Below are 25374 nucleotides of genomic sequence, written 5' to 3' on the forward strand. Positions count from 1 at the left end.
AAAGCATTTGGAACAAGTCTAGGTGGTCACAGCTGTGCTATGAATGCTAATGTCAGCATGCTCACAATGGCTATGCTATCACGCTGGTGCTCCAATACCCATACTACCATATTTAGTATGCCAGAAAAGGATTTAGTTTGTCCCATTACATAGTACTTTAAGTATGCTTATAAAATACCAGGATGTCCTTCTGCATCTGGTTGCATTTTGCAGTATGCAAGCCAGCATGCTTTTTGGGTTTATCTTACCCACAATCTTCTGTGCAGCAGATGTATGAACAAGAGGGTTCACGGTGCAAGTTAAAACAATGTTTTTTTTTATTTGGGACGCGGTGATCATTTTAACTTTAATGTAGAGTGCTAGCATGCTAATATTTGCTAATTAGCAGTAGATCAACAGAGGCTGATGGGATGTCATTAGTTCTGCAGGTATTTGGTCATAAATGATAGAATTGGACAAATGTAACCTCATGGTGGTGCTAGTAGATGAATGTGTGTGACTTAAATGTGAACAGCATTTCATGGCTGTTGAGATATTTCAGTTTGGACTAAAGTGGTCGACTGACAGTGCCATTCTTCCTAAAGGTTAAAGCAACAAAATCTATGTATAAAGAAACAAAGCAGACAATGTCACCAGTACATCAGTTCATATTTACAGTAACGTGTGCATTTCAGTGTTACTTTCTCAGAAGTGCCTTATTCATGTTATCCTCTAGGCCTGGGCCTCCTTATTCAATCAAAACTATAGTGGGTTTTTTTTCTCAGCTATACATATAAATAAATGAAAATTAAAAAAGAAAAGTTATCAAAAAATGAAAACATTTTGTTGAATTAAGGCCTCTCCGGTCCATTGTAGGTCTATATAGTAAGCCCTGTGTAAACACAGGTCCATGATCAGGATAAATATAGAGTTAAGTTTTATGATAGGAAAATTCACTTTCACTGAGGAAAAAGTGTCTAACCCTAAACAAAATTAAGCATTAAAGCATTAAGCATTAAAAACTTAGATTCTGAACCGCTTAGATTAACTCAAAATACATGAAAAAACAGGATCAAATCTTTTCTCTGGTAAACTTTTTCCTCCTGACGCTTTCCTCCCCCCCTTTTGCAGTCTAATCCCTCCCCTACTCCTTGTTCCTCTCTCTTTATGCAGAAGGGACCACACGTCCCTCCCCCTTCTTTTTTCGTGTCTTTCATGCTTCTTTTTCGCTTCCCCCCAGTTCCTACTTCCTCCTTTTTGTAGAGCATTGTATTGTGTTCATGCCCCTCCCTCTTTTCTCCCCTTTTTATCTTTTGTTTCTCTTCAAAATGAAAACTTTGCTCCCATTCTCTCACATTTTTTTGAACTGTTACACCCATTTTCTGCCTCAAACATGAGCCTGCATAAACTTCCTGTATGTCTCCCCTCTTGAGCTTCACTGTACCCTCCTCCACTTCCCCTTCTGACCTCTCCTCCCTCTCCTCAGCTCAGCTTCTCTCTCTCACTGAGCTCACTCTGTCGTTGGCGTTCGCGTTGACTGGCCAGAGTCCGCGAGCTGAACACCCCTCATCTTTATTTGATCCGCCACCTTCCTCTGCCTCTCTCATTCTCTCTCATTCTCCAACTCTGCAGCTATTCACCCATTCATCTCTGCCCAGCCCTCAGGGTAAGTAGCCTAGAAAATACTTAACAGTTGACTGAGTATGTTTAGATGTCAGTGTGACGAACTCGCACACCCACACACGCTCTTTGTGTGTGAACTGCATTAAAGCTAAAAGTATGCAACAGGCACTCAAACCTACACACACCTACTTAAGCACAGAAACGTTGATGTTGTTATGTCACATTCTTTTTTGGATTAGTGCTTGTTAAGTGACTGACTGTGATGCAGATGCTTGTCTTTATTTCCTGGGTGTGTGCTCTAGCTGGAAAGTGTAGAGTTTGTTTAAGGGAATGTGTGTTACCCTTGACCTGCATCATTCCTCTCATGCCCCTGAAAGTCTGGATTTCAGTAATACAACCTGAGTGAGATAAGTTCAGTGTGTTTTTCTGAGCACAGAGGGTTTAAATCAGCTGATTGTGTGTTTTTTATATTTCTCTTTTACCTCAAATAGTCAAACTCTTGAGAAATGTATCGTTATAAATAGTTCTGTAAATTCAATTATAGCTCATTACTTTTTTGTGTGTTTTATTTCCCCTTTTCGTTACTTCCTTATAACAATCTCTTAACTTCTTTTTTCTAGACTTGACTGTTATCTCTCAGCTCACCAGACTCTGGTTCCTCTCACCCCTTCCTGGTCTGCTTCTAACATCTGATTGGCCATGGCGTACCATAGTTTCCTGCTGGAACCAATTAGCTGCCATGCCTGGAACAAAGATCGTACCCGTAAGTCTGCTCGCCCTCTCTGATTGGTCACTCGGGGCTTGTATTTCAGTGGCTCTGAGTCCTCTCCTCTCTATTCTAGTCGTTTTATTCACAGACATCATGGAACATCTTGCTTCAACTAGCGTCTGCGCCAGAGAACAAATAGTGTAATAGTCGGAGGTTTGTGATTGGCTCCCAGGTGGGAGAAGGTATTTCCTGTTTCCTGTAACAGTAAGGGTGGTGTCTGGGGGCCTTTCTGAGAGGCTCTTGTGCTCCGTTAGCTGCAGGAAACTAATGCCATATTTGGCTGTTTCGATCAGCGCTTTGGTTTCTGGGCAAAGCGGATGTAGAAGGCGGCTGTGGTCGAGTCATAGAAGTGTAGTTTCACTCAAACTCTGAGCTGAGCACTTAAAGTTTTCTCAGCTTGCAAGCTGAACACTCACCAAAGAAAACAAAAAAATTGCACACTTAAGCACCCACACTGCTGCTTTTAGACAAACACTGCATCTGACTCATCTGCTGACCAGAACATGTGCAGGGTTTGCTACAACATTATGGGAAGGAAGGTTGCAGTTCTTGCACATCGTCTATTTAAAGATACCATGTGTCAGTGTGCTGCCTGGAGGCAGATACAAGCTGTATTTCTCCAGTTTTCTCTGTTCTCGTGAACCAAGTCAGCTGTTCGGTGTTCCACTCCACTGATCAGCCCCACAAACTTCTCCCGTCAGTCACTCTGTACTTTGTCCTCACTCTGATGAATTTCCTGTTCATATGTTTCATTGATTTGCAGTTCTTTCTCTCTTCTCGGTGTACTTTAATGTGTTTCTGTGCCTCAGAGATCGCCATGTGCCCCAACAACCATGAGGTCCACATCTACAAGAAGGATGGGATCAAGTGGAACAAGATCCATGAGCTGAAGGAGCACAATGGGCAGGTGACAGGTGAGACACAGTCACGCACTCCCAGACGCAGGGATTTACTTTAATAACTTTTAAATTTGTTTCCCACAAAGTTTAGAGACGTTCAGGAAAGACTCTTTGCTACTTGAGGATGTAAAGTAGCAAAATAATTTGGTAACTGAGTCCACTGTTTGATTCCCAGTGACTGTCTTGCATTTCCTAAACATGTCTTTTAAAACTGTCCTCTCCACTGGTACCTAACTAACATTACATTACATTACATTACAGTCATTTAGCAGACGCTTTTATCCAAAGCGACTTACAGGAAGTGTATTCAACATAGGTATTCAAGAGAACTACTAGTCACCAGAAGTCATAAGTGCATCTCCTTTCTTAAACAAGCATCTAAGAGCATAAACCAGAGCAAAAGTATAGTGCAGAGGCAAATTACTACGAAAACAATAATTGCAACAGACTAATACGAATATAATAAGTGCTACAAACTAATAACACAGTGGAGGATTCAAAGAAATAGTTCATTTTGCCTTATACACTCATTTGCCCTCTTGTCAAGAGTTAGACGAGAAGACCAAACCACTTTCTGACTGTACAGTAAGTAAGAAGCTGGAGCCAGCAGCTGGTTAGCCTAGCTTAGCACAAAGACATCTAGCATTTCTGAACCTGACCAATTGGCATTTTTGATCCTGATATTGTATATTTAATCTGTGCAAAAGTGCAAAAACTACAAACTGTGGTTTTACGTAGGTAAATGGGCCGAACTGTTTCTCACTGTTTCCCCACTTCCAGTCTTTGTGCTAATACAAGCTAATCATATTAACATACAGACATCAAAGTGGGCCGCTAAAGAGCCACTCTATTACTTCCATCTTCCATCATCCTTCTTAAAAGGAAAAAAAAAGTTCTTGCAATGTGTCTCTTCAACACAATTCTATGTAGTTGTCTGTGTGAGAGATTTGCCTTTCCAATTTTTTTAACTCTTGAATGAATGTCATGTAAATAGTTATCAGTAGCTTTCAATATAAACTATTATGCATGCAAAGAGATGAGATAAGAGTGTCTGTCTCCTGCAGGTATCGACTGGGCTACAGAAAGTAACCGTATAGTCACTTGCGGAGCGGACCGTAACGCCTACGTGTGGACCCTAAAGGAGGGCGTGTGGAAGCCCACCCTGGTCATCCTCAGGATCAACCGTGCTGCTCGCTGCGTCACATGGTCGCCACAAGAGAACAAGTTTGCAGTAGGCAGCGGCTCACGCCTCATCTCCATCTGCTACTTTGAGCAGGAAAACGACTGGTGAGGTTCTCAGAGGATGGACTCCTGTCTCTGATTTACATGAGAGGTTGCATTTTAATTATTATGAACCGTCACGCTTTAGGCATGCTGTGCTGTGATTTAAAGGTGGGTGTGCAAGCATATCAAGAAGCCGATCCGCTCCACCATCCTCAGTCTGGACTGGCATCCCAACAACGTCCTGCTGGCTGCTGGATGCTGTGACTTCAAATGCAGGTATCAGTGACTCAAAAGAGGTGTGCAGAGGTGTTAATACACTTGTGAGGACATTTTAGGGACTACGTTTAATACTTCCTACTACTGTTCTTACTACTCTTCACATCTGGAACCTATTGACTTTCCAATTTCTCCTGATTTTTGTCCTGATTTTTGTGGGGATTTTCCTTATTTGAATCAAGGCTCTAAGAATGGATTGTATCCTGTGCTGTACTAATTGTAAACCCACTGAGATAATGTAGATTTTCATCTTAAATGGGCTTAGACCCATCAGAAATCAAAGTCTTAATTATAAACTAGTCTCGGCTTCTAGCCTAATCTAAATCTAATGACCATTTCCCCTAATCATCCCACGAAAATGTCGGCATTTTGTATGCATTTAGCTGATTTCGAAGCACACAAGAACAACATAAAGACATTACAGAGTGCATAATGCATCTTATTTGTCGGGGCCTCCCTGTATTGATCTGCCACTGCTTCCGTACTCTTTGCCTCCTTCTCTCTTCCTTCTATCTTTCTCACATCCTGACCCCTCTGGCCCACAGGGTGTTTTCCGCCTACATTAAGGAGGTGGAGGAGAAGCCCGGCCCCACCCCTTGGGGCAGCAAGATGCCGTTCGGGGAGATGTTGTTTGAGTCCGGCGGTTCCGTAGCGGTAGGTCAGACCTCAGCTGGAGGCGGAGGTTGGGTGCACAGCGTCTGCTTCTCACACTCCGGCAACCGCCTGGCCTGGACCTCCCACGACTCCACGGTGTCTGTGGCAGAGGGAGGCAAGACCGGCACGTAAGAGAGGGGCGGGGCTTCATACTTGTGTGTCTGTGCGTATATGTGTGTGTTTCTTATGCACTCTGACCTTTTGTTATGACTCTGCAGGGTGAACAGTCTGAGCTCTGAGACTCTTCCTCTGCTGTGTGTCACCTTCATCACTGAGAACAGCTTAGTAGCAGCTGTGAGTATTCAATACATTAACATTTATTCTGGACATATTAATGAGGATATTTTATTTTATCCACATTTTTCTTATTTTATGTGCGTTTGTCTGACTGATTCTGGGACGATATTTAAAAAATCCACTCGACAAGAGAACCAAATGGGAAAAATAACTGTGATACTTCTTCAGTTTCTACGGCCAGCACATTTCAGCACTTTTATTTATTGTTTTGTTTGGTAGGGACAGTGCACATTAATAAAACATTGCTGTAAATGTGCCAAAGTTAGACAAGAGGCTATTTTTCATCTGTAGTCCCTAGACAGATGTTACAAAGTCTTCAAATAACCCCAGAGTAAATCACTAAGTGTTCTTTTTTTCACATTATCTATAATGTCAAATTATGGCGACTTTTCTGTTTGTGGTGGAAATTCCTCTCTTAATAAAATATAAAATGAATTTAGAATTAATTCACAGAGAGCATTTTTTGTGTGTGAATAATGTGTTATTTCTTCTTCTTTTAAGTTACATAGTCATACTTTAAAGCCCCTGTGTGTATAGCTTCACTTTGGGGCCTCACAGTGGTGTTTAAAAAAACAACAACCATTGTTACAGATGGGACACATCTCGAAACAAACGAATGCGACCAACCTAGCAAAATGATTTGAAAGATTCTACACATAATGCCTTTGAGCTTTCTAGCTATATCTGAATATAAAAAACAAAACATGTGTCATATTACCATACAGATGTTATATTCATACAGAGCATCTTTCAGCTCCTCCTCACGTGTTTCTGTTCCTCCAGGGCCACGACTGTTACCCGGTGCTGTTTGTGTACGACGGTGCCAAAACCAGCCTGACATTTGGTGGCAAGCTGGACGTTCCTAAGCAGGCGGCCCAGAAGGGCATCAGTGCCAGGGAACGTTTCCAGAACCTGGACCGTCGGGCCTCAGAGACCCAGAGCACCGAGAAGGACCTGAACACCCTGCACAAGAACAGCATCAGGTGAGGAGTAGAAAATAAACAAAATACTTTTATTGTCATCATCATCATCTGTTAAACAAGTTTTCTTTTTTTTTGCAACATCATATGCACAGTGTTTGACTTTGTCTCAAACTATATTGCAGCCAAATCTCAGTGCTGGAAGGAGGACGAAACAAGTGCACCAAGTTCTGCACCACCGGCATGGATGGAGGATTGGCCATCTGGGATGTCAAGGTAACACACACACACACACACACACACACACACACACACACACACACACACACACACACACACACACACACACACACACACACACACACACACACACACACACACACACACATTGTACAGCTTACACAAGAATAGAATGACATGGTCAAATGTTTATTTGTGTCGTATCTAGGGGATGGGTATTGGAACTCGATACATTTAAGGTATCGACCAAAAATAAGCCAGTACTATCTAGTATCGAAACTTCTCCAGTCGAATGATAAATGCATTCGATCTGTTTTGTAGTCAAGCACTGTGTATTTAATGGAGTTAACAGTTCAGTGTGCTGAGATGCCACTAAATGTTTGAAATACGACACCCCTGTGGCGTCTGATAAAAATAAATACGGTGATGATGGTGTTCTATGCAACTGAATGCTTCAATTAACATGATGCATATAGAATGAAGTGAAATGAAGCACTCTATTATATCTAGGTATCGGTATCACTTAAGGGTTCTGGTGTTGTTATTTTTAAACAATACCCAGCTCTAGCAGTGTTCTGTTGACATGATGTTTTCAAATATAATATAATAATATATGTCACCCTTTTTTTTTTTTTTTTTTTTTTTTTTTTTTTTTTTAGAGTCTGGAGTCTGCAATGAAGGATTTAAAGATTGTCTGAACTGAAGCTTACACCGCTCCACCCGACGTATATTAGCTTCTGGATATATGAAGGAAAACTGCTGCCTTATTACACAAAGCTTCTTGGCCTTATTTTAATCAGGTATTTTATAAACAAGTTAAACGATCGGACTCGGGTCAAACGGTGTTTGTAATCCCTCTGAAGCTCTTTGCTGAGCTTGTTAAACTCGACACTGTACACAGAGGGACGGTCCACAGGTCTGCAAATGGTACTTGATGAATTAGGTAACTATAGTCACAGAGAGCTCCGCCTGAGCTGAATGCTTAAAGCAGGAATTTTATATTAATCATGATGAAAGGCTACAATATGTGTTAAAAGCTTATGCTGGTCATAATATGCATTTAATAAACAATTGCTGTTACAGTGCTCAACAGTGCTTGGTTCATTACAGGTGTGTCACATAGCTGATTATGGGGTTTTAACATGTGGAAGTTCATTTTTCTTAGAAACAGCAGTTGAGAAACTCAAGGTCCACTTACTTCTTCGCTGCAGAGATTCTCAGAATCATGTGACGTTTGAACAGATCAAAGACCATGTGATGTGGTCAAAAGCTCAGGACATGATCGCTGACATTGTTTTGGCCATCCTAAAGAAACATTTTTGTCCTGTATTAACACAAAAATTACACATGGATGATTTTCAGAATTTTGTTGACTTTTCAATTTGGCAAAATTAAAATGAAAACAAATAGTAAAGGGATTTAATATTACTCCCCCAGAATTATATCCTGGTAGTGAGGAAAGTTTTTAGACAGCATGTAGTCCATTTTATGATAAAATAAAATCTACAGAAAATGTAACAGAACAGTTCAATGAGTGAATGAAATGAGAAAAACATTTTAATAATCAAAATGATACAAAGGCTTTTTGGTGGCTTGTCAAAAAGTTAAGTGTTAGTTGTGTGGCATAACTTTAAAACAATATGGAAGAAGAATACTAACAAAAGAGCCACACATGTACGTACATGCTGTTGATTTCAAAACCGTGAATAAAATGTAATGTCAATGTAATAATCAGAAGGTCTGCACTTTGAGGTTCAAAGTAAAGGAGGTGAGGCTGAGGACACAAGACATAAGCATAGTTCCTTTCTAACTTGCTACAAAGACACTGACCCAACTGTCCGAACAGACCCGCTCCACCCTATACAGAATTAGTAGCTTAAAAAAAGATTTTTAAAAAATAAGTAAGAAATTAAAGAAACAAACAAAAGAAGAACAAAGGCTGGGCCTACCAGAAATATCAACATCTCTAAATTTAGTAATAAAACAATAAGGAGGGTATATGTTGTTTAACATTCTGAAATATAGTACTTCTAAGGTAAAACAAAAGCCAAGCCCTTCTCCAGTTTGTTCACCCCAATCGTTAATCGATAACCCAGATGACATCACTATGACATCATCAGGGGTTGTTTTTTTCAGACTTGACAAAGCTCCTCCAAAGTATACCACATACAGTACCAGTCAAAAGTTTGGACACACCTTCTCATTCAACTACTTTGAAGAATCTAAAATATAAAACATATTCTGGTTTGTTGAGCATTTGTTTGTTTACCACATAATTCCATATGTGTTCCTTCATAGTTTGGATGTCTTCAATATTAATCTACAATGTAGAAAAAAAAATAAAAATAAAGAAAAACCATTGAATGAGAAGGTGTGTCCACTTTTTTATTTGTAGCAAATACTTTTTGATATTATTTTAAAACTATGCAGGAACTCTGGTACTGTACATTTTATAAATATTAACTTTGCCTCATCTTTAAATAGGAAGTTTGGATGTCTTCAATATTAAAAATGTAGAAAAAAAATAAAGAAAAACCATTGAATGAACTTTTGACTGGTAGGATCAGTGCATTGTGCCCTGTCTCTTTAGCTGAACACACTTAATAAAACGCCAAACAATCGTCATCATATTATATCACCAACCGGGCACGCCACCTGCAGGTAGCACCGGGGAACTGCATGTGCAATAACAAATCGGTAAATCTCCTCCAGCCACGAATCGGTCCCCGAGAAAATGATGTAGCAGCCTTCAGTGATGGAAAACAACCCACCTCACCGAGTCGTGATGAGGTGAACCGGAGGAGACAGAGACACATAGAGAGAGAGAGAGAGAGGGAGAGAGAGCATCAACATCAACATCATCACTTTGCAGGAGAAAGCGGCTGTCCCCACCACCACCACCTCAGAGGAGAGACCAAACCCCGACGCCCACTCTTCCGGACTGGAGCCTCTGGAGGCAGCTGGGTCGGGATGCATCCGTCTCCCGGTGCCGCTTGAGATGAGGATGAGGATTTAGGATTTACGTCCTCCCCGGTTGAAACGGCGACGCTTGTGACGTTACATTATAACCTGCCCGTTACCACCGGATCAGAAGTGATCAGCCAGAGGGGGATTCAGGCTTTAGCCATACTGTCTGTCTGCTGTCAACTGTTGCTTATTTCCACTGTAAATGAATCTTATAAGGTAAGAGAAATAATGATATATATATATATATTTTCATTCCTCTGATGATGCAAAGTATGATTAGATTTATATGAATCATAATGCTGTCTGATAGAGGATGGGGATGCTGAGGATGGGGATGCTGAGGATGGGGATGAAGGGTTTGGGAGAGGGCTATTCCAAAAGTCAACATTTACATTTCAACATATCTTGTAAATGATCGGTGTGATAATCGTGGTTTATTTGCCTGACAAGCATCATTATTACACACATGCATACACACACACACCTGCCACGTCCCTCCTCCTCCTCCTCCTCCTCCTCCTCCTTGTCCTCATCATCATCATCATGCTGTCTCCTCCGTTTTCTTCCCTTTTGTGTGCACAGTCTTTCTTGAAACACAGACTAGGCCACATGAACGCCCTTCCTCTCTTATATTTGAACTTGCACATGAAAGAAGACAGAGTCCGGGTCCGGGTTGTCATGGATGTGTTGCACAATAGGAAGAGGTCAAACAGAGCACAGGCTGCAACTGACAATTATTTTCACTAGTTAAAGTGCTGATTGCTTTCTCAATTAATCAAGCGTTGGGTGTGTAAAATAGCACACAATGTCCATCACAAATTCCCAGAGCTCAGGGTGACATTTTCAATTGTCTTATTTGTCAGTCTAAAGCACAAAGATATTCAGTTTATTCTGATATAAAATATAGGAAATCATCATATCTGAGAAGCTGAAATCAGCATGTTTGTGTTGGTTTTGCTTGAAAAATGAGTGAAACGGTTAATAGCTTTTGAAAATAGTTTTAACTCTAGAGCAAACCATATTAATAATGCCTTTTAAATCCAAATGTGTTCTGGTAACCACGATCCAAACCTCCTTAGCTCTTACTTAAAATTAGATATAATCAAAAACTGTTTCATGTGAAGTTCAATGTTTTTTCATGTTGTATTGGAGACTATAGACAAAATATCATTAATATGATTTGTCCTGCACGAGTACACAGATGCCATAACTATTATTTTTAGTAGTAAATAGTAGTAGTAAAATAATCTCAATTATTTGTATTATTATCATCATTACCCTCATTCACACATTTGCAATAGACCTCTAACAATTAATTGATTTGTCAATGAACAAAACATGACAAAAAAAACTATTTTCATAGCTGATTAATTGTTACGGTTGTTTAATCAAGGAAACATTGCAAATAATCTCTGATTAAAGATTTTCAAATGTGAAAATTTGCTGCTTTTCTGTGTTTTATATAATTTAAAATGTAATGTTGTGGTCTCACTAATACACCATTTGAAAACTTGTGATTGGTGTTTTTCACAAATTATTGTTGACATTTTGAATACTAACTTATCAAAACAATTACTCACAGGTTAATCATTAATGAAAATAATCAATTTTGTATCATTTTTACACCAAAACACGCAATAAAGGCCACTAGAATATAATATTACAACTAATGGATATTTCCACTGTCTATTTTTTTGTTAAATAAATGAATTGTTTAGACTTTAAAACATCAGATAATGAAAAATGGCTGTCACAACGTCCCACAGCACAAGGTGAACCCAAACATATTTAATTTATAGTGATATGCAGCTATAACAAAAGCAGCAAATCTTTACACGTGAGAAGATTAAACCAGACAATATAATACAATTCTTCCTGTGACTTAAATGATCAATTTATTATTTAAAGTGGTCTATCTGTGGACTAATCAATTATTTAACTAATTGTTTCAGCTCTACTGAAAGGTTTTCTGTCACTGTTTTCCTTTTTTTTAATTAACGTTCATATTTGATATTCCGACGCACAAAGAGCAGGACTAGCTTGACCATAAAACAGGCTGTAAGATTAATTCATGTTCACCGTTAAGTGGACGGAGGTTTTTGGTCTTCACCGTTCAATAAGACCATAAGATGGTTCCTTCTGTCCGTCCTGCTGTCGTAGGAGAAGAGTTATCATGTTGTTTCTGCAGCTCTGCTCCTCTCTGTCCACTTAGTGCGTCTCTCTGCCTGGCCTCTGGCCTGGTAATTATCAGCCAGCTTGATAGAGTCATTAATGACCCGGCCAAGCCTGCTGGGCCTGGCACTGACACACACACACACACACACACACACACACACACACACACACACACACACACACACACACACACACACACACACACACACACACACACACAACGAAGATATAGTTAGTCTTGTGAGGCCAGTGTTGGATGCAGAGAGAGGAAGCCTTTTATTTGGGACAGGACGGTGTTTTTTCTGAGCTGGTTCAGTTAGTATTAATAACTCTGAAAAGAGTCACTCTAAAACTAGCTGTTTAAGGAACAGTCACACTCTGCAGAAAGAAACATGAGACATGTTTGTTAAGATATGTTTCATCCATGTGTGAGGTGGATTTTGTTATTTTTTTATCCGCCTTCAGTTTTTCCTCCTGATCCATCTACAGAAGGATCAACACTGATCTAAAAGGTTTAAAACAGCCGGCGTGTAGGAGGAGAACATCATGTTCTACCGTTCCAATCTGTTGCGCAACAACACCAAAATGTAAGGTGGACAGATCTAAGGGTGATATCCCTCCACCTGGACTGAAACGTTTGTGAAATTGTTTAGGCAGAATTTAATCTTTTTCCCTGAGAAGAGGGCACATGAATGCACAGCTTAATGGATATAGGCTATATTTATGTAATATAAGTATGAGTGTGAATGATACTGTAAGGTGTCTGATCTTTAATCTTTGGCTGTAACATCTTAAGGTTTGAAAGAAAGAACTGATTGTCTTATGCTCAAAAATTCACATCATATATATATAAATATGAATTTTTAATTTGAGTGGTATTCCCTATGATGGCGTCCTGTTTCTTATTTTGAGTACCACCAATCTTAGAACAGTGTGTGTGTGTTGGAAAGATATGGAGACATTGCTATATCTAGGCCTCTTATGAAATCTGGCTCTGCAAGATGCAGCATAAAAGTAGGGAGGGGTTGTGGTTTGTGAGTGTATGCGTGTGTGTATATATGTATGTGTGTGTGTGTGTGTGTGTGTGTGTGTGTGTGTGCGTGTGTGTTTTGTTTGTCTGCGTGGACGTCTTTGTCCATTTGCCTTTCTGCATGTTAATTTAATCGTCTGGAAAGCAGAGAGGAGACATGGTCGGGGAGCAGGAGAGGAGGAAGATGGGAGAGATGAGCGAAGAAAGATGAAAGAAGGTGTAGGAAGAAAAGAAAAAAAAAAGAAAAAAAAGACAATCCCTGCTCGGTGGTTTCCATGACAACAGTGACATCACTGACGGGGGTGCTACCTCCTGTGCTGTTCTGTGTTTGTTTGGATATATTTGAGTATACATTTATATACATATTTGTGTGTGTGCGTGTTTGTGTAAATATGCAGGCATATCTGTAGATGTGAATTGTTTATGAAAGAGATCATCAGGACAAACCCTCTGTCGGTTCAGTCGGTCCGTGGTTACCCACTGTTGCCAGGCAACTGCAGTCATGGTAACAAGTTGAAGCATGATCTAGTGTTGCTAAGCAAATGGACAGAGGATGGGGTGAGGTTTTATGAAATGGAAACAAATATTAAAGGTGTATTTTTTTATTTTGGTTTTGTTTTAAGGAGGAGAATTTCAACATCAATTGTTGTTGAACATCTTCATTTATAGGTGTTTTTGTTGCTTTCCAGTTTGCTTGTTTCCCTGCTGGATTGTGAATGTGTTATTGTCTCGGGTCTAGCGGTTTCAGTGCCCTCTTCTTCATAAAAATACATGTCCTTTTTGCTTGATTGCACACTATAAAAGGCAATTGTAGAATGTATTTTGTACAAATGTTGTATTATCCTGCAAAAAGTTTAAAAAGGACATCAAGTACAAATATCATTACAGCCCATATGTTTCCTAAAATTCTTCTTTTAGGGACACAAATGGATACTTTTGTTCTATTTCTTTTCATTTATTAGTTTTATTAGTTTCAGCTCTGCCAGTGTAGAGAGCTGCTCCTTGTTGCATTTAGTCAAAGCTAATATCTCATTGTAGATTTCAGCTCAGATATTAAACATTTTATGGAGATGCATCAACTTAAACTTGTTAATTTTCTGATGATTTCCAGGTTTATGAACAACCGTGTTCCTCCTAACAAGAGATACCAGCCCACAGAGTATGAGCATGCTGCCAACTGTGCCACGCATGCGGTGAATGCAATCACACACACACACACACACACACACACACACACACACACACACACACACACACACACACACACACACACACACACACACACACACACACACACAGACCACAGAAAGTGATCATTAACACTCACACAGAGGAAACACCCAGTACTATTACATAACAGACAAGCGAGAGACAATGCAAGGTTATTTTTTTTAAACTACATCTATCCGCAAGATTTCAATTTGATCCTACATGTTTATCTTTGTGTCCATCTGTATCTCATGTTTCATTTTATGTGATTAATTCATTTAGTTATGGATAATCCCCAGCCTCCTGGGCAGCTCCGTGTTGCACTTCCAGTCGGAGGACCAATGGGAGCGGCTGTCGGCCTGGGTGTACGGGGCGGGGCTCAGCTCGCTCTTCATCATCTCCACCCTCTTCCACACGGTGGCCTGGAAGAAGAGCCATCTGCGGTACAAAAAACACACTTGCACATACAACACTTGAGCTGGATTGTAACACTGATGATGATATTTATGGTTAAAATATTTAAGAGGACACTGAGAAGCTTTCTGCACGGCCCCTTTCAGAGACACACCAGAACAAATACATATAAATCCCCACACTCCAGATTTGTTTTTGAGAGTTAAAACACACTGATGCTACATGTATAAACAGTGTCACTCAGTTGTCATGAGGCTGTTTGGTCTCTCTCTTCAGGTCTGTGGAGCACTGTTTCCACATGTGTGACAGGATGGTGATCTATTTCTTCATTGCTGCCTCCTACGCCCCTTGGTAAACAATCTAGCCTGCTTTATGTTTATGTGTACATGTTTGTTTTATATATACCGTGTTTGTAGTAATGTGTTTCTGTTCCATCCCTTTACAGGCTGAACCTGCGGGAGCTCGGCCCATGGGGGTGTCACATGCGCTGGCTGGTTTGGGTCATGGCCTCTTTTGGAACCACCTACGTCTTCTTCTTCCATGAGAGGTCAGTTCATACGTTCATTTGTTTACTTTTATCAATGTTGGACTGTCTCTATATTTATTAATCTAATCAATGTTACTCCCGTGTGACATATCAAGCTCAACTCAAAGGTCCACTTACTAGTTTTATTTGAGCCCATCCCATGATCTTCATCAGCAAATGGAGCTGGCTCAGAAGTCAAATCTATAAATTCTGTGTTTGGAAATTATTCAGATGTTTGTGGAGTAACTTGAGGCTGCTACTTTGATTCATTTTAAACTATTAGTCTACAAGTTCACACACCAACATCCTTTTTAGACGTCACCACCAATTCACGTCTGTCTTTTCTTTTGTTCTTAATGAGATGTAACATCAGTTCATGTTACCTTAGCTACTCCACCTGAGCAAGCTTTGTTAAACATGCAATGATACAACTCTTAAAAAACAATCACTGGATAACATTTTTTAAATCTTGTTTTTGGCAACTCCAATATTGAGTACATTTTTATTAACTGACTTCTCAAGTCATTGTCAACACTTGAGGTCTCACATTAAAGGCTTTTCACTGCCTTCACATTAAAAATGCATTCATTGTGAAGCACATGCAGGAAGTGGCGAAGTATCAGCGGTAGCTTTACATACGTTCATTTGATTTAACAGTTAGAAAATTGTATTTAATGTCAATTGGTGGCGTTTGGCCGATATCCTTTTACTAAGGTGAGCATATGTGCCAATACAACCTTAGTATAATAAGGCAATTCACAAACGTTGGTAGTTTTAACGTTATAACCACCATTTAAAACAAAAATATCTGGTGCGACACAATTTTAAAAAACTCAACAAAAGCTAGTAAGTGGGACATTGAGTAGAGACGAATTTTTCAATCTGAATTATTCCTCTTTGTGTCAGGTACAAGATCACAGAGTTGATCTGCTATACGGTGATGGGAGTTTTTCCTGCCCTGGTCATCCTCTCAATGGTGAGCAATTAGTCTCACCTGCAGTCTCTGACTTTTTAAAAAATTCATCTCCTCATTGTAAAGTGTTTGAAACTTAAACGTAATAACATGTCTGCTTCTTTGCAGCCGGAGCAGTCGGGGTTGTGCGAGCTGCTGGTGGGCGGAGCCTGCTACTGTCTGGGGATGGTCTTTTTTAAAAGTGATGGCATCGTCCCATTCGCTCATGCCATTTGGCACCTGTTTGTGGCTATGGGAGCGGCCATACACTACTACGCCATCTGGAAGTACCTTTATGCCCAGCCACCCAATCAGGTCCAGACATCCAGATGACATCAGGGCTGACCTCACAGGAAGTAACTCCTGTGTTGGAGCAACTTCAAGAGGATGAAGCGAGCTGTGTCTCATTTCATGGGCTGCTTCCTTGCGAAACCGAGTTGGCTGAACCTCCTCCCCAAATAAACAGTGAAGCATCACAGTGACAAAACATAATGGTGCATTCAGATGATCCTTGTCAACTCTAGTAAAGCAAAAGAACAACACAAACATGTTCATCAGCAAAGTTGTAACAAGTCTAAGAGTCTTCAGTGTGAGGCTGGCATTATTATGAATTCCAGTTCTCTTCTTGGCCGGTTGGGCAGGGATGATTTTGTTATGGTTAGGAATTGACCTTGAGTAATTATGGTCAGAATAGCCCGTTGGTCAAGGCTGTACTTTGAGCTTATGCTAATGTCAGCGTGCTAACATGCTCACAATTAAAATTGCAACATGCTAAGAAGGTTTGATGTTTCTTAACTAGCACAAAACACAAAGTAGCCTACAGCTGAGGCTGATGGGATTGTCGTCAGTTTTGAAGGAGATAGTTAAAGTTACAATTCATTATAAGGGAGAAATTAATGTCTGTACTGAAACTACTTTTATGGAATTCCATCCAATGGAACCAGTTAATTTAAAGCCAACTCATGCTGTCGCCAGAGGCTTAGGGAATACAAAAGTCATTAAGATGCAACTTCTGGTGACCATGAATGTCTCTACAACATTTTGTGAAAAGTCAGGGGATTAGGATCCACCCTCCCCCCCCTTCCAATTGCTTTTGAGGTATTTCTGTGGTGGATAATCTGACAGACTATCTCTATGCTACTTGCATCGATAAAGAACGAGTAGTCAAACTCAGGCAGCTTTAACTATATCTGAGTTTACAGTACCTGTTAAGATAGTTTCACCTTAACATACGCTAACTGCAACAGTGGACTAGGGCAATAGTAAATGTATCCATATGAATTCAATTTGTATTTATTATTTATATAATTTACGAGTTGATGAGGACATCTGAATGCACCATTGTAGGACATAATCGGATTGTATGACAATGTGATGGATACTGGAAATAATTTGCCAGTCGTTTTTGCCAAATGTGATTTAAAAAAAAAGAGTTTTGGTGGAACACTTTGCTTTCCAACAATCTTTCAGCCTTTTGTGAAAACTCTGGAAATCAAATGAGGCAGCCTGTGAATCAGGACACAGCTTTTGTTTTTATTTTTAACAGTCCAGTTTAGTTAAATCTTAATTTTTGCAGGAATTCTGGTTTCATTCCAAATATCAGGGGTTGAAGTACTATTTATGGAAAGTTCTCTCTTTGTGGTGCACATCCAGATTCAGTGTTCAGAAGCTGAATTGAAGGCATTGTCTTATTGTCAAGAGGAGGACAATGTTTACAATTAGCTGACTCGACTATCATAATTATCTACAGGACATTAATTCATTTATTATTATCATCATTAACAGAAGGTTTTGGTTTGATTATATTAAGAAGGCTGCAACATCAGTGACTTACTACTAGATAGTATTATCACTGTTTTTGTTACTAGTCGTGCTATTTACACTGTAGTACACTAAATGGTTTAACAGCAGTTGCTTCGGTCAGTGATTTACTGTGATTTTCAAATCAAGCATGATTGTAGAACGTTTCTTTTTATGTTGAACATACAGATCTTCATGGACTTTTACTTGTGTGCTTCCACCTTTACCAGGCTCTACACAGTGGATTATCAAGAATAATTACTGACTTATAATAGTTTACTGTTGTTGATTATAGGTTTTAGTAAGTGAAGATGTCACCAGTACAATTTATACAGTATATATTTAATAATGACGTTCAGTAAATGTCTTTATTTTCTTCTAATGTACTTTGAGTGTGGGCTGATTATCTTCACCATCTTTAACTTAATGAATGGGACCATGTGATCGAGTTTGTAAACGCTACATGGTTGAACCTCAGAAGAGGAAAAACTCTGTTGGATCTAGCACTGCCAGAAGACTGACTTACTGCCGTACCTGATAGCACACTACTACCATATACGTCTCACACTTGAAAGGAAACTGAAGCTATAGTATTGTTGAACAATCTGGCCCAATATTAAGGCATCTCAGGTGTGTGTGTGGTGTGTGTGTATGCTTGTGTGTTTGTATCTGTCCTATACTATCTGACTCCCATGAATCCAAAGCCTGTAACCGGCTGAGTCTATGTTTACACAGGCACGCATGTACCTTGAACACACAAAAAAAGTATATTTGAAAGATGTATGTTCTCTTAGTGTTAAGCTATATGTGGTTGCACAAGGTTTACTGGACGAGCTTTTGTCGAATGATCAATGTGGCCGGAGGACCAAAAAGGTCATGGCGTCTAGCATTCATAGGTGTAAAATAACTTTTCAAAAACCTCTGCTCCTGTTCAACATCTTTTCGCTGCTGTTTGTCTCTCAGGATTTGGATCATTCGGGCTGAAAAGCCTGTGAAGCCACATTCAAGGTCCACTTAAGCTGCTCCAGTTGTTCGGGGGTCTGTCTGCAGCAACGAAAAATGCCCAAGTTGGGCAGAAATGTTTGCTGCAAGCTGCACATATGGGTAACACTTATAAAGCAACCAAACAGGACGAAGCTTTAAGGCAGATAGAAATTGTCATACAAACACAAAGGATATTACAGCAGCAGGATTACTTTAAAAGAAAGAACTAGAAAGCTGAACAACCCTCTAAATTTGCTTTAAAAAAATCCACAAAATTTGCTTTTAGATTTGCATCAAAATTCACTGTGATAAACACTATTGAGATGCATTTTCATTCAAGTGAGTGCAGTAGCTCTTGAAAAACAATGTTAAAGATCATTTTATTTAAAGTACTGGATCACTTATTCTTTAAATGGCCAAACTTTACTAATATTATCAAACAATTATAGAACAAATCAGCACATTTTCTAACAAAGGAGCAGCTGTGCAGGAACTGTCTCCTTTGCTGCCTAACTGCCCCTGAACAGGTCGTCTCAAATATATACTTTCATTGCAAAACTTCATAATATTCATTCCTCAATATTACTAAATGTTTTGCAGTTACAACTCACCAACCAGCACATGAATGCATCGTTAAACTGTAGAGTCCCCCCCAAAAAAATATCTAGTGACAAAAAAAACACTCAAATTCAAAGAAACCTATGAATTACTTTTTGAGACACCTTCCCAACAAAAACTCATTGTGTTGAAAACAACCTAGAAGTAACACAAATCTTTGTTGTCGCCATTGTTTCCCCCTTAGTTTATTTATTTATAAGAGAGTGATGATTTGTTATCAGATCAAATTTATTGTCACAATGGACTGGGAATTACATTTGTCACACTGTAGATATCTTAGTTTGGAATGAAATTTGTCAGATATATTCTCAAAATTAAGAGTACCTTTTCATATTTGTACTCATAAGTGTTTACTTGAGCCTCTGAGAAACACCAAATGATTGAGCGTTTACTGTTTTGGAGTACTCTGGGGTATTAACGCTTATCATCGTTTTCACCAGTATTTTGACTTGCTCTACAGGCAAGTTTGGTGACGCTGAGATGAAGTATTTGAGGATTTAACGTTTGTCTGTCTTGTCTTGATTTTAATATCTGTATCACATACAATGCCCACCTGACTTTGTATAGAGTTTTGTAAACTCTCCATGAAGCCTTCATGGACCCTCTGTACATTGTTTATAGACGCTCTGTGATTGTGGAGCTGCTGACTCTGTTCTCAGTGCTGCTGGTGTTTTCTTTATGGTCGTACGAGACCGATTATATTATTATTTTTTGTGTGTGTGTGTGTCTGTGGTGCTTTTGTGCTGTGATAAGCCTATATGATGCCAACAATGCTTTTATCTTTTCTATTTCTCTTGTAATAAAAAAGCCTTTTCATGCAGTATATTCCTGTGCTTAATATTTTGTAACGTTTCACCTCTTTGGAAAGCAAAGTTGTTTATTGCTATCTAGTTCTTTTCATACAATGAAATATAAACCTATGAAAAAAAAATAGCTGTTTGCATACATGCAGTTAACAGTAGGATTTTTGGAATTCATTTTTTAATCCTTCTTCAGCCTATTTTGAATTAACCAAACTGTCATGTAAAGGATAGTGAATAAAATCAGAGAGACGAGCTGTATTTGATACAATTTAGAATCACATTCCTCATAATTGAGAAGGCCTTGGTGGATGTCAAAACACATTACTGTTATTAATTTAAAACCACAACAATGTCATTCTTGAACATTCACCCATGTTCTAGTTAATGAATAAAACAGTGAAATGTGACTACCGTATTTTGTATATAAACTATACATGTTTCATATATGGTAGTACTGAAAATGATATAAATAACTAAAAAAAATAAATAAAAGTAGGTCCTTATTAAACATGTCTAAACATGTGTTAATGATCATTTTTGTCCCCAACTATGGTACTTTTTAAATAGCATGACATAATATATAACATTTGAATGAATAAATTCAGACAAAATAAAGGCCTTAAACCATGCCATTTTGATGAAAAGCTTTTAAAAATTGAGGTTATTGTTATGATTCTTTAAAATGTTAATATAAAAACGTTGACCAGCTCTGCTCCCAGCAGACCACATGACACATGACAATAAAACACTGTGCAATAATAGTTAAAATAGTTTTTTTCTGTCTGTAAATATTATATTTCAGTTATTGTGTTTTTCTACTGTTTTTATTGCTTATTTATAATACTTGATTTTTTTTATTTTTTTTTTTATCTTGTCTTTCTTTACTATGTCTAAAGGATTATCTTATCTTATCTCTTACATTTACATTTTAAAATAATGATCTTATTAGATTGCTTCGTAATTTCATGGTTTTACAACATTTATTTTTATTTCATTTCTATAACATAAACTATTTCATTTCGCTATTTTATTTATTTGATATTAATGAAGCCACTGCCTCTGGTCTCTTGCTTGTACCGCCGCGGCTGTGCGCCAGGCGGCGTCGTGTCCGCGCACACTCGGGTGCCAGAGCAGGTGATGCCGAGGTGAGGCGGTGTTTCCGTCGCTGTGGATGGAGGAGGGAGGAGGAGGAGGAGGAGGGACGGGGACGGGGACGGGGGGAGGAATGCGGTTGCCGGAGGCATCGAGCATTGCTGGACACTCGGCAGTGATGTGCGTACCGAAACAGGAGCCCTCCGCGGTTGGCTGTCGTCCAAGTTAACGGTGCTGTGTTTGTCCCGGGGATGTGTGTACGGCTGGGTGTCGCTCGCTGAGGTTTTTTTTTAATTTTTTTAATTTTTTTTATCCTCCACCCTTATTTTATCCGGAGATATTTTTTTTATTTTTTTTTTATTTTGCAGGAGAGACGCCAATAAGGACCCCCCCCCCCCCCTCCCTCCCTCCCGCACTATGGAGCCACGCATTGCAGGCTGCGTGAGTACGAACGCAACAGACACCCACAGAGCCCTCAGGGGACTGGGCTGGCTGCTGCTGGATCCACACAACTTTTCAAGGATCTATTTTAGTTTCTTTTATTTATTTATTTATTTCATTTATTTATTTACCATTTAAACATTTCATTCTATTGTTGCTGAGTGTTGTTCACTGTGTCCCCTCCGCTAATTGGTTATTAATTGAGTGCGGCGAGCTGGAGAGCAATCATCAGACGCACCTGCTGAAACGACCGTGCGAGAGGCCGGCTTGTGTTTGGCGTTTAGTGCCGCGCTTGAAGACTCATGTGCGGATTAATTTCTGAGGATTTTCTCCTGCCTTTTGTTGCCACTGTGGTTGCTACTGACGACCACTGAGCCAAAAGTCGTAAACAGGCGGATGGACACCAAAATAAAGGGCAGAGCCATGTAGCCACAAGTTTTGGATGTTAAGTTCTGCCTCAACGCAGTCCTTATTTATGACCTTCTGGCAGTCTAGACAAGGACAGACAGAGAATGGGGGGGGGAGTCTGAAGTCTGTGTGACATGATTATTAAATGTAACACTGCATTCTGGGCCACAAAACACACAATCCTGCAAATGCAAAATGTAGGCCTCGGTGTATGTCAGTGTCTTGTGTGGATGCAGGAGGGGGGTTTGTTGGCCCCAGGATTGAGTTAACTGCGGCCAAGTAGCCAGATTACTGTGGATTAGCAGGCATTTAAAATAGTCACGTTATCCCAGCAGTGCCTGCAGAGTCAGCTACAACAACACCTTTTAGGCTTCCTGCCAAATATTTGCTGAAAAGGATATGATGTATACGGTATAAGTGGATAACTGCACAGGTTTCAGTCAGATCAGGCGTTCACGAGGTGCTGCTTTCAATGTGGTGGAAAAATATCTGCTGCTACACTGGCTGTGAAATGCCCAGTTGCTTCCTGATGCGACCGGCTTGAAAGGTCTTCATCAGTCAAAAGAGGTCATGCAGAGCAAAGAGTGGAGCGTGACTCACCTTCTGTAGGGACATGGACTGGAAACCGACTGTTTATGGGAGATAAGAATGCATGACCTGGATCCAGAAATATAGTTTTTAATTTCTAAAAACTATATTTCTGGATCCAGGTCATGCATTTTGCAATCAAAGGTTTATTCGATCAGTTGCATCAAGTTTGGGATTATTTATTTACAAGACAGAAGGGAGGAAAAACACAGTCTGTACACTTTAAAGGGAAATAATGCAACACAAAATGCAAAAATACATAATATTAGAGCTTAAGTTTATGGATGGACAGAAGGGTAATAAGCTAAAATAGCAGACATTTGTTGGTTGCAGCTTTTCAAATTTGATGTTTATATAACAAAATGTGAACGAAATGTGGTTGTTTTGAACTGTTATTGAGTCAAAACCAGCAAACTGTAGAAAGCAATCGCCTTGGGCTCTGGGAACCCCTCGATGGAAAATTTTAACAACTTTCTGTAGTTTTAGAAACAAATTATTAAACTGATTTATCTGGAAAAAATTTGCAAAGAAATCAGTAAAGACAAATTGGAATTTGTTTTTGCAAATTAGCTTTCCATTTGCTAAAGATTCTTAATGGCGTATTAAACGCTGGATGTTAATGTCATGTTTTCCGTTTAAGTTAATGAGCTGCTGACGTTTTGATTCTAAGATTTAGTGTTGGGTCCTAAAAATTAATATGAGACACTGCGGTTAAATGCATCCAGTAATCTCAAAGTCTGAAGGCGAAGGTCAGCATGTGAATATATAATGCTATTCTACTCCAGACACGTGTTTCTGTGTAACGCCTGTTGGTCTGTATAGAGTCCTCCGGTTGTCCGTTACCAACTGGATTTTTGAAAAGTTGGTTTCTCTACAAAAATCAACTTTTTTTTGCCGGTTTTGCCCAAAACTCAATAAAAAAAGGACAATTATATGATGTTGTTTTGCAATTTTGACTCTGATGTGCAAAAGCTGAGCTTAATGAAATAAATCATTAAAAAGCTCAAAGCCACAGTGATATTATCTAAATCCAAGAGGATCTGGAAAATAAGTTAACCTCAATGATCCAGAACCCAGCAGGAACGCTTCAGTTTTTCTGTAAACTAACATGAACATCGTCTTTTTATTTTTTGCTTCTCTAGTGTGAAAGGTGACAATGAAATGAAAAGCATCTGACCCTCAACTGTAAACTTCTACCTGGTGCTGCTGCACATCAAAGTGACGATACGTAACTGAATCAAGGTAACGGCCACATGCACGAACACACAGTTTTACTTTATTTGTCATTGTCTGTTTATGTTGAATAAATGTTACATAGATTTAGGGGAGATTTTCTTTACCTTCCAGATCTACAAATGTTGCACAAGTAAGTGTCAGATGTAGCTGTGAGTCCATCATCCCCTTTTATGCATGGACTTTTTGGCTTGTGAGCATTGGAGTGTGTGTGAATACTTGAATCCTTCATAATGGAGTTAAAGTAGAATATTTAAAATGTATTTCCTTCGCTCACCAGTTGTGGAGTTTGTGAAACCAACACCAGCACCATGTTCTACGGTTCTTCCTCTGGGGCCAGTATGTCCCTACCGTCCAAGAGCCGCCTGAAACGCCAGAGCAGGACCTTCACACAGGTGCGCACACACACACACACACACACACCAAACATACACACTGCCATTTCAGTCTTTCAATCTCTAGAGATCCATCGCAGTTTAAAAAAAGGTCAAATTTCATGATGGAAACAAACACACTAGCAAATATTGATACAGTTTTTGGTGAAGTGCTTGGCTCTGCACTATATCTAACTATGCCATTATCTTAAAGGGCCAGTTCACCCAAATTACAGATAACAAACAAACAAAATATATCCTCACTTGTCTTTAGTGGTATCCAGCCATGTAGAAATGTTTGGCTATGTTTGCTGAGGTTTTTTGCTATATCGAAAATTGATTGTTCAGTATAACCGTGATTCTGTTTCTGGTAAAACATGTTGCTGTTAAATTTTTTGCCTCTAGCTAGGATCATGACAGCAGGGAATGGCATTGTTGGTCAGTCAGAAGACACTTTAGTCCTGACTGAAATATCTCACTCAAGATGAACTGTAATAACTTTGGTCTTCCCTGCCACTACCGTCATCAAGTCAAAAATTTTAGATTGTCCAAAACGTTTTGATGAACATGGTCAACGTTGGCTGCGGTGGAATAGTCCCTTCAACTCGATGGAAAACGTCCTAAGTCAAGAAAAAGATGCAAAGGAGATTTTTTAAGGACAAAGGAAAATACAACCACAATGCTAAGACAATTCCAACTGCACTTAAATAAGGTTACATACACTAATTGTGTGATGGGGGATTGTGGGATGGCATTGTCTCCTTTCAATTCTTCAAAGGATGGTCAAAGGAGTTATGAAAGGAAGTGTTAAAGCATCTTTCCTTAGCGTTTTAGAGAATTAGAGAATTCATGGCCGCCATAGATACTTTTGGGTCATTT

The 25374-nt window shown here is 39.4% G+C and overlaps 3 protein-coding genes across 3 annotated transcripts in view; all 3 read left to right on the plus strand.

Annotated features, from left to right (window-relative positions):
* The first annotated feature begins 1420 nt into the window (after positions 1 to 1420).
* arpc1b (actin related protein 2/3 complex, subunit 1B) lies at positions 1421 to 7971 on the plus strand. The gene is made up of 10 exons (XM_054604625.1): positions 1421 to 1645; positions 2223 to 2365; positions 3181 to 3285; positions 4335 to 4557; positions 4663 to 4770; positions 5316 to 5552; positions 5643 to 5718; positions 6505 to 6704; positions 6827 to 6917; positions 7541 to 7971. The coding sequence occupies exons 2-10, from the start codon at positions 2302 to 2304 to the stop codon at positions 7577 to 7579; spliced, it is 1143 nt and encodes a 380-aa protein (XP_054460600.1). The 5' UTR covers positions 1421 to 1645; positions 2223 to 2301; the 3' UTR covers positions 7580 to 7971.
* Positions 7972 to 10050: 2079 nt separating this feature from the next.
* LOC129096310 (monocyte to macrophage differentiation factor 2-like) lies at positions 10051 to 16487 on the plus strand. The gene is made up of 7 exons (XM_054605066.1): positions 10051 to 10064; positions 14165 to 14246; positions 14545 to 14705; positions 14953 to 15027; positions 15122 to 15223; positions 16109 to 16178; positions 16284 to 16487. The coding sequence occupies exons 1-7, from the start codon at positions 10051 to 10053 to the stop codon at positions 16485 to 16487; spliced, it is 708 nt and encodes a 235-aa protein (XP_054461041.1).
* A 5156-nt stretch (positions 16488 to 21643) lies between these two features.
* Positions 21644 to 25374, plus strand: part of radil (Ras association and DIL domains) — a 44481-nt gene continuing 40750 nt past the window's right edge. Inside the window, 5 exon segments of the mRNA XM_054605093.1 lie at positions 21644 to 21733; positions 21820 to 21892; positions 24031 to 24130; positions 24236 to 24254; positions 24402 to 24516. Coding sequence (XP_054461068.1) covers positions 24244 to 24254; positions 24402 to 24516 — 126 coding nt within the window. The 5' untranslated portion in view covers positions 21644 to 21733; positions 21820 to 21892; positions 24031 to 24130; positions 24236 to 24243.

This window comes from Anoplopoma fimbria, chromosome 9 (assembly GCF_027596085.1).
Source record: "Anoplopoma fimbria isolate UVic2021 breed Golden Eagle Sablefish chromosome 9, Afim_UVic_2022, whole genome shotgun sequence".
Taxonomy (NCBI): Eukaryota; Metazoa; Chordata; class Actinopteri; order Perciformes; family Anoplopomatidae; genus Anoplopoma; species Anoplopoma fimbria.

Coding starts and splice junctions, on each gene's coding strand:
- arpc1b (XM_054604625.1), top strand. CDS start 2,302: ATGGCGTACCATAGTTTCCTGCTGGAACCAATTAGCTGCCATGCCTGG. Junction 5,553..5,642: donor GAGGGAGGCAAGACCGGCAC/GTAAGAGAGGGG, acceptor ATGACTCTGCAG/GGTGAACAGTCTGAGCTCTG. Junction 6,705..6,826: donor CTGCACAAGAACAGCATCAG/GTGAGGAGTAGA, acceptor ACTATATTGCAG/CCAAATCTCAGTGCTGGAAG.
- LOC129096310 (XM_054605066.1), top strand. Junction 14,247..14,544: donor CCAACTGTGCCACGCATGCG/GTGAATGCAATC, acceptor TAATTCATTTAG/TTATGGATAATCCCCAGCCT. Junction 14,706..14,952: donor TGGAAGAAGAGCCATCTGCG/GTACAAAAAACA, acceptor CTCTCTCTTCAG/GTCTGTGGAGCACTGTTTCC.